The 13,119-nt window shown below is 46.3% G+C and overlaps 1 protein-coding gene across 4 annotated transcripts in view; it reads right to left on the bottom strand.

Annotated features, from left to right (window-relative positions):
* Nucleotides 1–13,119, bottom strand: part of LOC146822431 (uncharacterized) — a 63,109-nt gene that overhangs the window by 21,934 nt on the left and 28,056 nt on the right. For 3 of the 4 annotated variants that reach the window (XM_085613530.1, XM_085613531.1, XM_085613532.1), the window contains exon 3: nt 448–9,595. The exons of the other annotated variant lie outside the window; for it this stretch is intronic. In XM_085613530.1, coding sequence (XP_085469656.1) covers nt 7,989–9,167 — 1,179 coding nt within the window. In that variant the 5' untranslated portion in view covers nt 9,168–9,595 and the 3' untranslated portion in view covers nt 448–7,988. Of the gene's footprint in view, nt 1–447; nt 9,596–13,119 lie in introns of those variants that run through there. 4 annotated transcript variants of the gene reach the window in all.

The raw sequence follows: 13,119 nt of genomic DNA on the forward strand, positions 1-13,119 counted from the left end.
GTGTCCTTCAATATTGATAAAAACCAACAGCCAATACATAGGATTTTCCCACTAAGCTGCGGCGGACCTTTCTTTACCCACTCCAGACGTCTTTGGAGTATGTGAGTAAGGGTCTCTGAGAAAAGCCCGACTGAGCTACCATGTCGTGTAGTTCCTATTTCCCTAAATAGGTTCTGCGCGTCGGGATAACATACACTACAGGTTTGGCAGAGGTATGAGTCAGTCTGCCCCTATCGAGAATGCTAACCTCGCTTACCGTGTACCAGCTAGCTCAGAGTCCACTAGAAACTTCTTGACGACAAGAAGGGAATAGTTTCTGGCAACCACAGGAACATGAAAAACCCTGATCCCTCAGAATCGTGGAAACACTAGATAACGTTTTGCTCAGCTAATCGTGCAAGCTTGGTTTCTCAGAGTTACATGAAAATAACAGACGAGTGTTTCAATAAGTATTTATTGAAGTCAGTTTTCTCGTGTAAAAGATATGAGCTATTACAATCAGAAGACAGTATGCAAGATACAATCAGAAGACAGTATGCAAGATATATAATCACAGCGTGATCAGCATAAAAAAAATAGTATAGCTCTAGCATTGTTCAATACTTATGAATACATTTGTATACATAAAAACATGTAGCTAAAAGTGCGGATGCTCATGAGATGCATTCCTAATTCTACCCAAGTGTACCTAACCTAAGTATAGGACAAGGAGAGAAGTAGGTGCTGTATGCTATAGGATGATATTGTATAGTATAGGATGCCAAGAGTCCCCTCTAGGTTCTAGTCAGCTCCATACCTAGGAATGAGAGAGTTGTGGAATCTCTTCCCTGGTCTCGAACCCCAACACCACGTGAAGGGAGTCAGAACACAGGGAGTTGGATCTCTGCGTGCAGGATGGCAGTGTCTCTGGTCAGTGCATCAGGCCGGAAATAACGGGCTCCTCTGAAGTCGAGCTCTCCTCTAATTTCCTTGGGCAAAGGGTGAATATGTATACCCAAAAGGTGCTATTGTTTGTTAGCATTGACGTAATGTTGTGCAGAGGAAGACGTCAGGAATGAACCCTAAGGGATTAGTGGTTCATGCATGATACATAAGTTCTTGGAGAAATCAATAATCCTGTGCGGGGGAGAATCCCTGGAGTGTAAGTGTCTGATTCCAAGAACTAGTTGTCACGTGGAAAGTGGTCGAATATAGGTGAAAGACCATGCCTATATTTGGAGTGCATGGCTCGTGCCTAAATAAGGATTGGGATTTCTAAGCCTAAATAAGGATAATATGAGTTATGCCTATACAAGGGCATGTTTAGATACAACCTATATTAGGATCCTTATGAGGGATACAACAAGTCAAGAGATCTGGTTTAAATCCATTGTTCTTTTGCTCACCATGCCACACCAGTTAAGACCTAGCCATATTGAAATCATTTTCTTTGCTCCTCATGGGAACAGTCCAGCTCGAACTGCAAAGCCAGGTCCTCCCTTGACCAGAAACAAGCATCCTGGGACTGGTTTCGGGGTATCACCCCTCATCAGTTAGATTGAATCCAGAGCAAAGTGAGCCCGGGACCCACAACTGGGCATACCCATGGCCCTTTATATGGTTCCTCCCCAGGGTGGGCTTTCCTATGGTACATTGGCTGTGCGGTGCCCTTCTAATAAATGCCTTGTCACTTTCTGTACATTCATACAGTTACTTCATTAAGAACACTGTCACATTCTCCAGCAACTTGCCCCGGGTTCTGCAAAGCCATCCCTTGCTTCATCACCCAATTTGCCATAGCCTCCGAACACTATATATTCTTAGCAGATCTCAACTACCACATGGAAGACCTTAGCGATGCCAGCACTGACAACCTAATAGAAAGCATGAGCAACATTGGCCTCATCCAACTCATCATCGACCCAATGCACATCGTAGGGAACATGCTTGACTCCAGCTTCATCTCCAGCAAAACAATAGAGTACCACCATGTCACAGAACTCACCTGGACTGACCACTCCATTGTCCACTTCGCCATCACAGGTCCCAATGCTACAGAAACCAAAGCCAAACCACCCAGCACACCTCAGCGCAACTTGAAAACTGTCTCAGACGGGAACTGAACAACACTCTCCATGCCAACTGACCGGACACAGCTCCAGACCTTAAACAGGCCATCAAGAATTTCACAGCCTGGATCCCAGACTATATAACCCCCCCACTGAGCCGAACAAGATCAGAGAATCCACAAAGTCTGTCAACTTGTTTACCCCAGAACTTCAGACCTCTCAATGAGACTTATTGGCTAGAAAGAAGATGGAGTGCCAGTAAGGATCCAGTGCACTACACCACCTTCAGGACATCGATCAACCACTACCACCTCCTCCTTAAAAAAGAGAGCCCTTACATGCTGCATAGAGATCAGCTCAAACCACAGCAATGAACTCTTCACCATCATTAGGAAATTCAGCCACCCTGCGTCCACCGAGAATATCATAACTCCCTTCTGGGATCGGTGCTACATGCTTGCTGACTACTTCCATTAGAAGATCGCCATCATCTACAGGAACTTTGAATCTCAGCTCTCCGCCAGTGACAGCCTCGACCTCCTCACACACACTGGCACTAACTCTGACCTCCGGCCGTTTCCGGCCGTTTCCTGGGACCTCCTCATCGTACAAGACACCACCTCTATAATTAAGTCGATGCACTCTGGGGTACCCACTGATCCATGCCCCCACCTAATCTTTAACCTTAGGAGCAAGGTGATCAGCTTAGCGCTCACAAAACCACTGAACAGATCCATCGCCATGGCCTCCTTTCCAGGAGAGTGGTAACACGCAGAAGTGCAACCATTCCTAAAAAAACCTTCAGCAGACATAGAGCAGACTGATACCCCTGCTCTTGTTTCCGGAAAAAGTCTTCAAGAGGTCGATCCAGAGGCAGCTGACCAGACTCTTGGAGCACAACAACCTCCTGGACTCCTCCCAGTTTGGCTTCCGAGCAAATCAAAGCACAGAGACCGCCCTGATAGCAGCCATAGATGACACCAGAGCCCTCCTGGACAGCAGTGAGACTGCAGCCCTCATCTTCCTTGACCTCTCAGCTGCCTTCAACATGGTCTCCCACCAGATCCTCATCGACAAGCTCCACCACATCGGAATCCAAAGAAATGACCTCAAATGGATCTGCTCCTACCTCACCAGAAAAACTCAATCTGACTATCGCCCTACTCCTGAATCCAAGGACATCATCTGTGGTGCCCCACAAGGATCCTCCGTTAGTCCCCCCCTTCTTCTACATTTACATGAAACCCCTAGCCAACATTGTCAGTTCGTACGGTCTGAAGGTCATCTTCTACACCGACTAGACCAACCTCACCAACTCCAGACAACTTACATAGGTGCACTGCCAACATCACCGACTGGATGAAGCACAACTGCCTAAAACTGAACACAGACAAGACTTCAGTACCCATGCATCACCTTGAAGCAACGCATGGCTCCAGCATTATCATGGACAACAAGCTCTCCATGAAGAAGCAAATCAACATGATCTCCGCCATCTGCTTCCTCACAATGCGCATGCGCCGCAAGATCTTTAGATGGCTCCCCACCAGACACCTGCATTCCGCCTCCCTCTTCCTCGCTTAAACTTCTAGAGTCTAAAGCACCTGGCACAGAGGCCACTCTTACTCCCACCTGGCAGCAAAGACCTGGAATGAACTCCTTTGCACCTGAGATCTGCCTCATCACTGAATCTGGAAAGGTCAAGACCTGGCTGTTCAACTGATCGGCCTATCCGGACAACAACACCTCACCCAGCGCCTTGAGAACCTCACTGATGATTTGCCGAGCTTAATACCCATTGATTGATTCTGTACAGTCATATAGATTTTTCTCAGTGGAGACTTTCTGATGCAGTTTTAACTCACACTTGCCAATAAATGCCTTGCTAAATTCAGTGCGGTCTTCAAGGTTGACTTTTGATGTCAAGTTAGCTCTCAATTTATGAGTGCATGGTCACATTCACTACATTTATAGTTTCTTCCCTGTGTGAACATTCTGACATATTACATTTTGTTTTGTCATCGATCCCTTGTCACATTATATTCATTAATAGGGTTTCTCCCTGGTGTGGATTTGTTTATGCTGCATTAGCTTAATTTTCTTGTGGAAGTCTTTATGAAACTCTATACATACATTGGATTTCTTTCCATGTAGATTTTCGGATATCGCTTCCATTTATTATGAATGCTTTGTGGCATTCAGTACATACATATGTTTTCTCCCCTGTGTGAACTTCCTGATCTTGTATTACATTTTGCTTTGTAATATATCAATCATAGGCTTGTTGAGCGCGACTACTCACCCGTAAGGGTCTCAAGGCGCTGGGGGTAGAGGTTCCAGTCCATCAAGGAGGGGGTCAGTCAAAGAGCCAGGTTTTGAGGTTTCTTGCGAAGATGGGGAGTGATGTCTATCTGAGGTGGAGCGGAAGAGCGTTCCAGGCTTTGGCCACGAGGAAGGCGAAGCAGCGGCCTCCCAATCTGGCCTTTCTGGTGCGGGGGTCCACGGCGTATGAGAGCTGGGCTGATCATATGGTCCTTTGGGGTGAATGGAATTTGAGTCGGCTGTTCAGATATGCTGGTATGGTGTTGTGGAGGGCCTTGTGTGCATGGGTGAGCATCTTGAAGGTGACTCTAGCCTCGATGGGGAGCCAGTGGAGTGTGTGCAGGTGCTGGGAGATGTGGCAGTGTCTTGGCAGGTGGAGGACCAGTCTTGCAGTAGCTTTCTGGATGTTCTGTAGCTTGCGGGTGAGGTTTTTGTTTATTCTGGCATAAAATGCGTTGCCGTAGTCGAGTCTGCTGGTGACCAGGGCGTGAGTGGCGGTCTTTCTGTGTTCGAGGGGGATTCATTTGAAGGTCTTACGTAGAAGGCGGAGGGTGTGGAAGCAGGACGACGAGACGGAGTTGACCTGGCGGTCCATTTTGAGCTCAGAGTCCAGGATGATTCCCAGGTTGCGTGCATGGTCCGTGGGGGTGGGCAGGCTTTAAAGGGCGGGAGGCCACCAGGTGTCATTCTAGGCATCGGGGTTTGGGCCCATGATGAGTACTTCTGTTTTGTTGGCGTTTAGTTGTAGGCAGCTGTTTTTCATCCATTTGGCGACGGCTTCCATGCCTTCTCGAAAGTTGTGTGTGGTGGTGTTGGGTTCATTGGATAGGGAGAGGATGAGTTGGGTGTCATCTGCGTATGACACAATGTTGAGTACGTAGGTTCTGATGATGGGGTGAGTGGAACCATGTAGACGAAGAGCGTAGGGCTGAGGGAGGACTCCTGGGGGACTTGAAGGACTGGGTTATTCTTAAGACCCAGCGGTGCCAGGGAACAACACCTGAAACCTTCGTGGGTTACCTGTTCTGGCGTACTAAACACAGAGACACGGAACACTTCCAGCGACGTCAGAGATCAGCGTTTATTTACTGCAGGGATACAGAGGTCACAAGAAGTACACAACGTGTAGGTTCTCGGAGACTGCTTCAAATTCGTAGAAGTGGGTCGGTCCTTTTATACAGGTTTTTGCCATAGCGCAGTATGGCGAACAAAGGTTACAACTCAGTTCCCACAATAAACTTCAAAAGGGTCGCGTTCATGTCTCAGGAGGCCGGAACATAATTACGACAGTCTTGCCGGTTCCCAACTGTAAAAACATATTTCCTCCGCAATAAACACATTCCATCCTAACCATAAACACATTAAGAGGAAGGACGAAAAACAGATGCAAGGAAAGGACAAGGATGCACAACGGGTTAGAAAAGAGTGTTGGGGGCAATAAAGGAAACTTGATAGAGGGGTCAAAGACCTCATGTCTAATGTATGCATGGCTGAAACAATAGACCGGCGCGGCAAGATGAGCCTCGAGCGGGGCCATCTGCCTTAGTCGTGTCGTTCCCCTCATCGTAAAAGTCACCTCAAAGAAACACGTGTCCTTCGTGTAAGCTTGAGAGTCCCAGGGTCACGGAGCGGACAAGAAGCCCGTTCGCTGGCTACCTGAGGGCAAGAAACAAAATGGATGCTGTATCTAATATGGAACCCGAGGGTCCAGATGAACGAACCCAAAAATGAGACGAACCATACGTGGCTGCATAGCGAAACTGCGTACACCCATTATACTCGTCATTTGCGGTTCGTAGATACCAAACTCATCCATATTCGTTACCACTCAAAACTGCGGTCCCGTGTCATACGGAACCTCAGACTCCACAGGTGGTTGGTGTAGGGTCAGGGAGGAAAGGGGGGTGGGGAGTCCAACCCACTGCGTTCTTCTGGACAGAAGCGGATCCAGTTGAGGGCCTTGTCCTGGATCCCTGCGTTAGAGAGTCTGCATATTACTGTGCGGTGAGACTGTTGAATGCCGCTGAGAGGTCAAGGGCTACTGTTTCTCCTTTGTCTAGTAGAGTGCGGATGTCTGTTGCGGCGAGGAGGGCGGTTTCCATACTGTGGTGTTTTCTGAAGCCGGATTGGGAGGAATCTAGGTCGTGTACTTCGATGAATGTGGCGACTTGTCTGTCGATTGCTTTCTCAAGGACTTTCGAAAAGGGAAGGGGACTTGGAGATGGGTCTGTAGTTTGAGGTCAGTGGGTCAGCCGAGGGTTTGTTCAGGAGGGGGTTGATCTCTGCATGTTTCCAGTCATCGGGGAACGAGGCGGTTGCCAGGGAGCGGTTGATGGTATGGCGGAGCATGGGTGCGATGGTGTCGGCGGCTCTGTTGAAGATGTGGTGGGAGCAGGGGTCTGTGGGGGCTTCGGAGTGGATTGACTTCATTGTCTTCAGTGGTGAGGGCTGTCCAGTTGTCAATCGCTGACTTTAGGTCGTCGGGGGTGGTTGGTGAGGGTTCAGTGTGTTGGTTCTCCTCGTCGAAGTTGTCATAGATGCTCTTGATTTTGTGGTGGAAAAAGGTGCTGAGTTTGTCGCAGAGGTCTTGTGAGGAAGGGATGTCGGTGGACTCGCTGGTGGGTTGGGCGAACTCCTTGATGATGTTGAAGTATTATTTGCTGTTGTGCGCATGAGTGGAGATTCTGTCTTCAATCACTTTTTTCCTCGTTTTTCTGATGAGTTGGTGGTGGGCATTGTTGGCGGCTCTTAAGTCGTTGTGGACTTCTGTGGATTTGGTGTTCCTCCAGGCAATTTCGAGGCGGCGGCAAGTGCGTCTGGAGTCTCGAAGTTTGATGGTAAACCATCTGGCTTTCTTGGCCTGGGTGTTTTACTTGAGGGGGCTATGGTGATGTATCTGTGCAGTGTTTGAGGTGCGATGTTCGGGTCGTCGTTTTCCACGATGGTTGGGGTGGAGTTGCTGAGTGAGGAGGTGAGCTGGTCGTCTGTGATTCTGGTCCAGTTTCTTTGTGGGAGGAGGAGCTGGTGTCTGTGGATGGTGGGTGTTCTGAAGGTGAAGTGGATGCATCAATGGTCAGTCCAAGGGAGTTCGGTGGTGTGGCTGAAAGTGATGGATGTTCCTGTTGTGAAGAGGTGGTCAAGGGTGTGTCCTGCTGAGTGCGTGGGTTCGGTCACGATCTGGCGGAGTCCGGTGTCACATTCTGTAAATTCATGTGGTTTCTCCCCAGTGTGGACGCTGATATTGCTTTAACTCTCCCTTTATAATACCTTGTCACATGCGATGCAGTTGAATTGTCACCCTCCATTTGGAATAAATGCTTTGTCACATTTTGTACAATTATATGGTTTCTTTTATGTGTGAACATTCTGATGTATTTTTAAACTTTGCTTTCTAATAACTGCTAAGTCGCATTCAGTACAGCCATATCATTTCTCACCAGTGTGGAATTTCTGATGTAGTATTTATCTTTGCCTAGTAATAAATGTCTTGTTGCATTATGTACATTCATAGGGTTTCTCTCCTACGTGGACGATCTGATGTCACATAAGATGAGACTTTCTAATAAATGCCTTTGCACATTCAGTGCAGTTGAATGCTCTCTCTCCAGTGGGGATTTTCTAATGCGGTCTATATTTTATAAATGCTTTGCCACCTTCTGTACATGGATATGATTTATCCCCAGTGTGGAATTTCTGATGTCGTTTTAGATGTCCATTTGTTACAAATGCTTTGTCACATTCTGTACATTTATATGGTTTCTCCCCAGTGTGGATTCTGCGATGTCGTTTTATGTATTCATTTGTTACAAATGCTTTGTCACATTCTGTACATTTATATGGTTTCTCTCCAGTGTGGATTTTCAGATGTAGCTTTAGTTCTCCATTTGTTATAAATGATTTGTCACATTCTGTACATGGATATGATCTCTCTCCAGTGTGGGATTTCTGATGTCGCTTCATCGCTCCATTTGTTATATATGCTTTGTCACACTCTGTACATTTATACGGTTTCTCCCCAGTGTGTAAGTACTGGTGTCTCATAAGGGTTCCACCAGTAATAAATGCCTGATCACATTCCGTACATTTATATGGTTTCTCCCCAGTGTGGATTCTGTGATGTCGTTTTAGGTATTCATTTGTTACAAATGCTTTGTCACATTCTGTACATTGATGTGGTTTCTCCCCAGTGTGGATTTTCTGATGTCGCTTTAGCTGTCTATTTCTAATAAATGCTTTGTCGCACTCTGTACATTTATACGGTTTCTCCCCAGTGTGTACTTTCTGGTGATTTATTAGGTCTCCACTAGTAATAAATGCCGTGTCACATTCTATACATTTATATGGTTTCTCCCCAGTGTGGATTTTGTGATGTTGTCTTAGGTTTCCATTTGTTACAAATGCTTTGTCACATTCTGTACATTTATATGGTTTCTCCCCAGTGTGGATTCTGTGATGTTGTTTTAGCGTTTCATTTGTTACAAATGCTTTGTCACATTCTGTACATTTAAAAGGTTTCTCTCCAGTGTGGATTTTCTGATGTCGTTTTAGCTGTCCAAGTGTTATAAATGCTTTGTCACATTCTGTACATTTATATGGTTTCTCTCCAGTGTGGATTTTGTGATGTTGTTTTAGCTGGTCATTTCTTACAAATGCTTTGTCACATTCTGTACATTTATGTGATTTCTCCCCAGTGTGGATTTTGTGATGTCGTTTTAGCCGTCCAATTGTTATAAATGCTTTGTCACATTCTGTACATTTATATGGTTTCTCCTCTACGTGGACACTCTGATGCTGCATTAGGTCTTTCTTTGCAAAGAACACTTTTCCAGTCAGTCATTGAAATATGGTTCTTCTCCAGTATGGTTTTCTGATGTTGCACTTGCTCTTTCTCTCCCTAATAAATGTGTTGTCACTTTCTAGATATTCATACGGTTTCTCTTCTGTGTCTTCTTTCTGATCCAGGTTAGCTCTTCCTTCGTAATGAGAACCTTATCAGACTGGCTTCAGTATGTCAGTGTGTTATTTCGTCAATATAGTTCAGGTGATCCCTAAGTGCCAAGTGTAGACCACATTGGGCAGTTTGGGTTTCCTGCAGTAAAATAAGACTTTGGCGAGGCATTAGCCTTCAAGGGAAGACATTTCGAGGTGTACTGTTTTTACATCACTTCCTACACAAGTGTGTTTAAGGCCTTCGCCTTTTTTGTTCATTACTGCATTTATTTCACCTGTTGGAAAAAAGAAAAACACTGGATAAGCTTAAATGCTGGGTCCATCATGAAAATCTATTGCCATTTAATGAGACATTTAATTGACTACATAGACAAGTGCAATGAAGAAATTCTAGATTGCACTTTCAATGTAAAGATGCAATAGGCAGAGCAAGGGCATACGATCCTTCCTTGACGCTCTCCTATCGCGGAGTGTGGAATCAAGGAGTAACCAAGACTCCAGTTGAGTCTTTTATGTAGCACCACAATTCTTCTGACAGCGGTTCTATGTAGATCCATAAGTGTCGGTTTTGATGGGGCCAGAGACTCAGCACTTACGTTTAAATGTGCCTTTGATTTGAGCAAAACTTCAAAGAGGGGTTTTGAAGTGCACCAGTATCTCTTTGAATCCCCGCGCTCACTCCAGACTATCAAAGGGAGTTAACATTGCTTTGTATGGGGTCAGTCTACTACCCCGTGAAGGCTAAGAGTGGGCCTCTTCCTCCCATCTGCCCAGAAAGACCCATCGGGATGCAGATACGTGCAAAATCACACTCCACCCTTGCAGTGTCTGTGGCTTTCTAAAATAGTAATGTTAACTTCGACTTTACCAGGAAAGAGGATTTATCATTACTATAGAAAATATATGAAACATGAAAAGGCTACTCCTTTCCAATCAGGAATTACAGCTTAAAGGTATTCTAAGGAATTCCCAGTTGTAGCCAATGAGAGGAGTGGGCCTTACAGCAGTGAAAAAGTCATTGAGCTGTTTGTCACTACCAGGACATGTAAAACATAGAAGTATATGTTCTGCCTTTTACTCACATAGCGTCCTGTCCTTTGGGTTACCAAGGGCCTTCCTTAGGGGCGACTTATAGGTAATAAAAGAGGAGTTTTAGGCATGGATAGTAGCTTTCAATGCCAAGTCGATGGGGCGGTAAACTTCACACACAGGCACTACAGTGGCAGGCCTGAGACATGGTTTCAGGCTGCATTTGTGGGTGGCAGTCAGTGTTGTAGCCCACTAGCAGCAAATAATTTGCAGGCCCTGGGACATGTAGTGCACTTTACTAGGGACTTATAAGCAAATTAAATAGGCCAACTGAGTATGAGCCCATGTTACCATGTTTAGGGGAGCACTTTAGCACTAGGAGTGGTAACGCGGCTGCAGAGTCCTAAAGCCATAAAAACAAGCACAGAAAATGGAGGGAGGCAGGTAGAAAGTTGGGGAAAGACCGCCCTAAGACTGTCAGGTCTAACAGAGCCTTTTCCAGTGAATGGACCACGCAACACAGAGCATCACAATAACAGTGGGAAACATTATCAATTGCTGCAAGGGGGTCCTTAATACTATCAGAGCCCGTGATAGGACCTGGACAATATTCTGAGCATCTTTCACATAGTGTAACTCCAGAGATCAGAGGCTCTGACCAGAGCTACAGAAGTAAAAGGAGGTTTACAACCACAATAAACACACATTGGCAAAGTCAAGTAGTCTCACTTTTTCGACATATAAGCTTTCCCAATGCTGCACAACATCGAGAAAGAACAAGCATTTGCAATGCAATAGGTCTCGCATTTGTTAGAGTTGGAGCTATAAGTATAAATATAAATATGTTTTACTTATGCGTTTAGTAGTGGATGGATGTGATGGCAATTGTGTGATTTACAATTAATTTATAAGCAAGCGTATCGATTGTGTTTCTGGTGTATGGTGCATACTGGGATACAGTTTAAAGCAATCCTGGATTTGTTTTAGCAAATGAATACTATACAGTTAATAAGGACACGATGAGAATGCTTTACTACATAAAGGGAAATGCTGGGTATGGACATACTGAACCCAAGAGAATAAGTCACCTGATTATTTTATTTGTTGGTTTTTAATAAACGTTAAGCAGTATGATGGTGCTCATTTTACCTGGTTTTTAACACCCCGTTGAATGTCTGCTATGAATCTGGTGCGATTATCCCTAGGGGCCACAACAAGCAGGATAAAGAGAAATTTCAAGGTTGTAACTGGTAGGTTTGTGCACAGACTAATGAAGCATAGCCAGAGGTAGTAAAGATAGGATGAGCATGGAGACAGAACCCTGGGGATGCACTGAATGCATAGGCACGGGGAGCAGAGACACAATGAGCAGGGCTACAGTAGACAATGTGGGCTGAAGCAGAAACAGGAATTACAGGTTATGAAGGCAGCCAAAGGGGGTGCATTTGGGGGGTGGACACACACACACATTGGAGCACGCGGTATCAACCAGGCATAAGGTAAGAAGAGGAGTGTTAGAATCCGGGTTCTCTGGTTGGCACAGGTAGGTACTTGTGTCAAGCAGGGAACCTTTCCTCTAGTCAGGGTAAGGGGGTACACTCCAATAATAACCCCTGCTCACTCTCTAGGTAGCTTGGCACGAGCAGACAAGGCGTTCTCAGGGCGTTTAGGTTAAGCATTTGTAAATACCCACACAGTAATACAGTGAACCTCCACAAATGGACTCCACACAGGATATATATCAAAAATACTTTATATAGAATTATCAGGCTTAGCACAAGACCAAAATGACGTTTAAGCAGGCCACAATACTTATTTTCAAAGAATTCTTAAGTTCTAGCGTAATTTTAAAGTTCTGTGCGCTTCGTTCCTGTCCGTACGTGTTAAAAACTGCTTGGGAACGGGTCTCACACGCACTGTAGGCGCTTCGGGATGAAGCATACACCCTACGGTGCGAACAGCCACAGTACCTTTACTTGATGAGTTCGTCATGGATGCTGCGCGGACATCAGGCGCAATGTACGGTGCGTTGTCCTCCTGGTGCGATGCGTACTACGGTACGTTAGACCATGGGCGTGCAGGGCTTCAGGGGACGGTGCATAGGTACAGTGCGTTCAAAGTTCGTCGCGGCGTTCGTGCCGTACCAAGAGATCGGCAATCTTGATTCGAAGCGCAGGATACAAGCGAACAGTACGCTCCGCACAGGGGAGACGTGTGCAACTACCGTACGCGCCGCAGCCTTTCCAAAGCAGGGGAAAGGAACGTATGCCGGCAGTACGGTTCGTAGGGGGTTGCGAGCTGGTACGGTGATGTCCTTCAGTCACGGTGCGAGCTACGGCTCGTAGGGGCAATTACTCGCGTTGCTTGGGCTGGCAGTACCTTCCTTCGCGGTGCGAGCTACAGCTCGTAGAGGGGCAAAAGACGCGTTGTTCGTGCCGGACAGCGGGATATCAGCTCACAGGGAGTACGCTGCGATCAGCAAGATGTACACACCAGTTCGAAGCGAAGATGTGAGGAAAACGGTCCGTTTTCCTCAGCGATTCCACGGCGGTGAAGTCCACTGTTCCTGGGACTTCGTTCAGGGGGCAAGCTCACTCACAAGCCCTTGGAGATCTTAAGCACAAGTCAAATAAAAGTCTTTGGGGTCTTTTCTTCCTCTTCTTCAGCACCAAGGGAACCACTGCAGGCCAATCCCCCAGGTCAGAGACAGTACTCCTCCATGCAGCTTTCCCGGTTCCTCCTCGTCGGACAGAGGTTTCTTCTTGGCAGG

The sequence above is a fragment of the Triturus cristatus genome, chromosome 6 (genome assembly GCF_964204655.1).
Source record: "Triturus cristatus chromosome 6, aTriCri1.1, whole genome shotgun sequence".
NCBI lineage: Eukaryota > Metazoa > Chordata > Amphibia > Caudata > Salamandridae > Triturus > Triturus cristatus.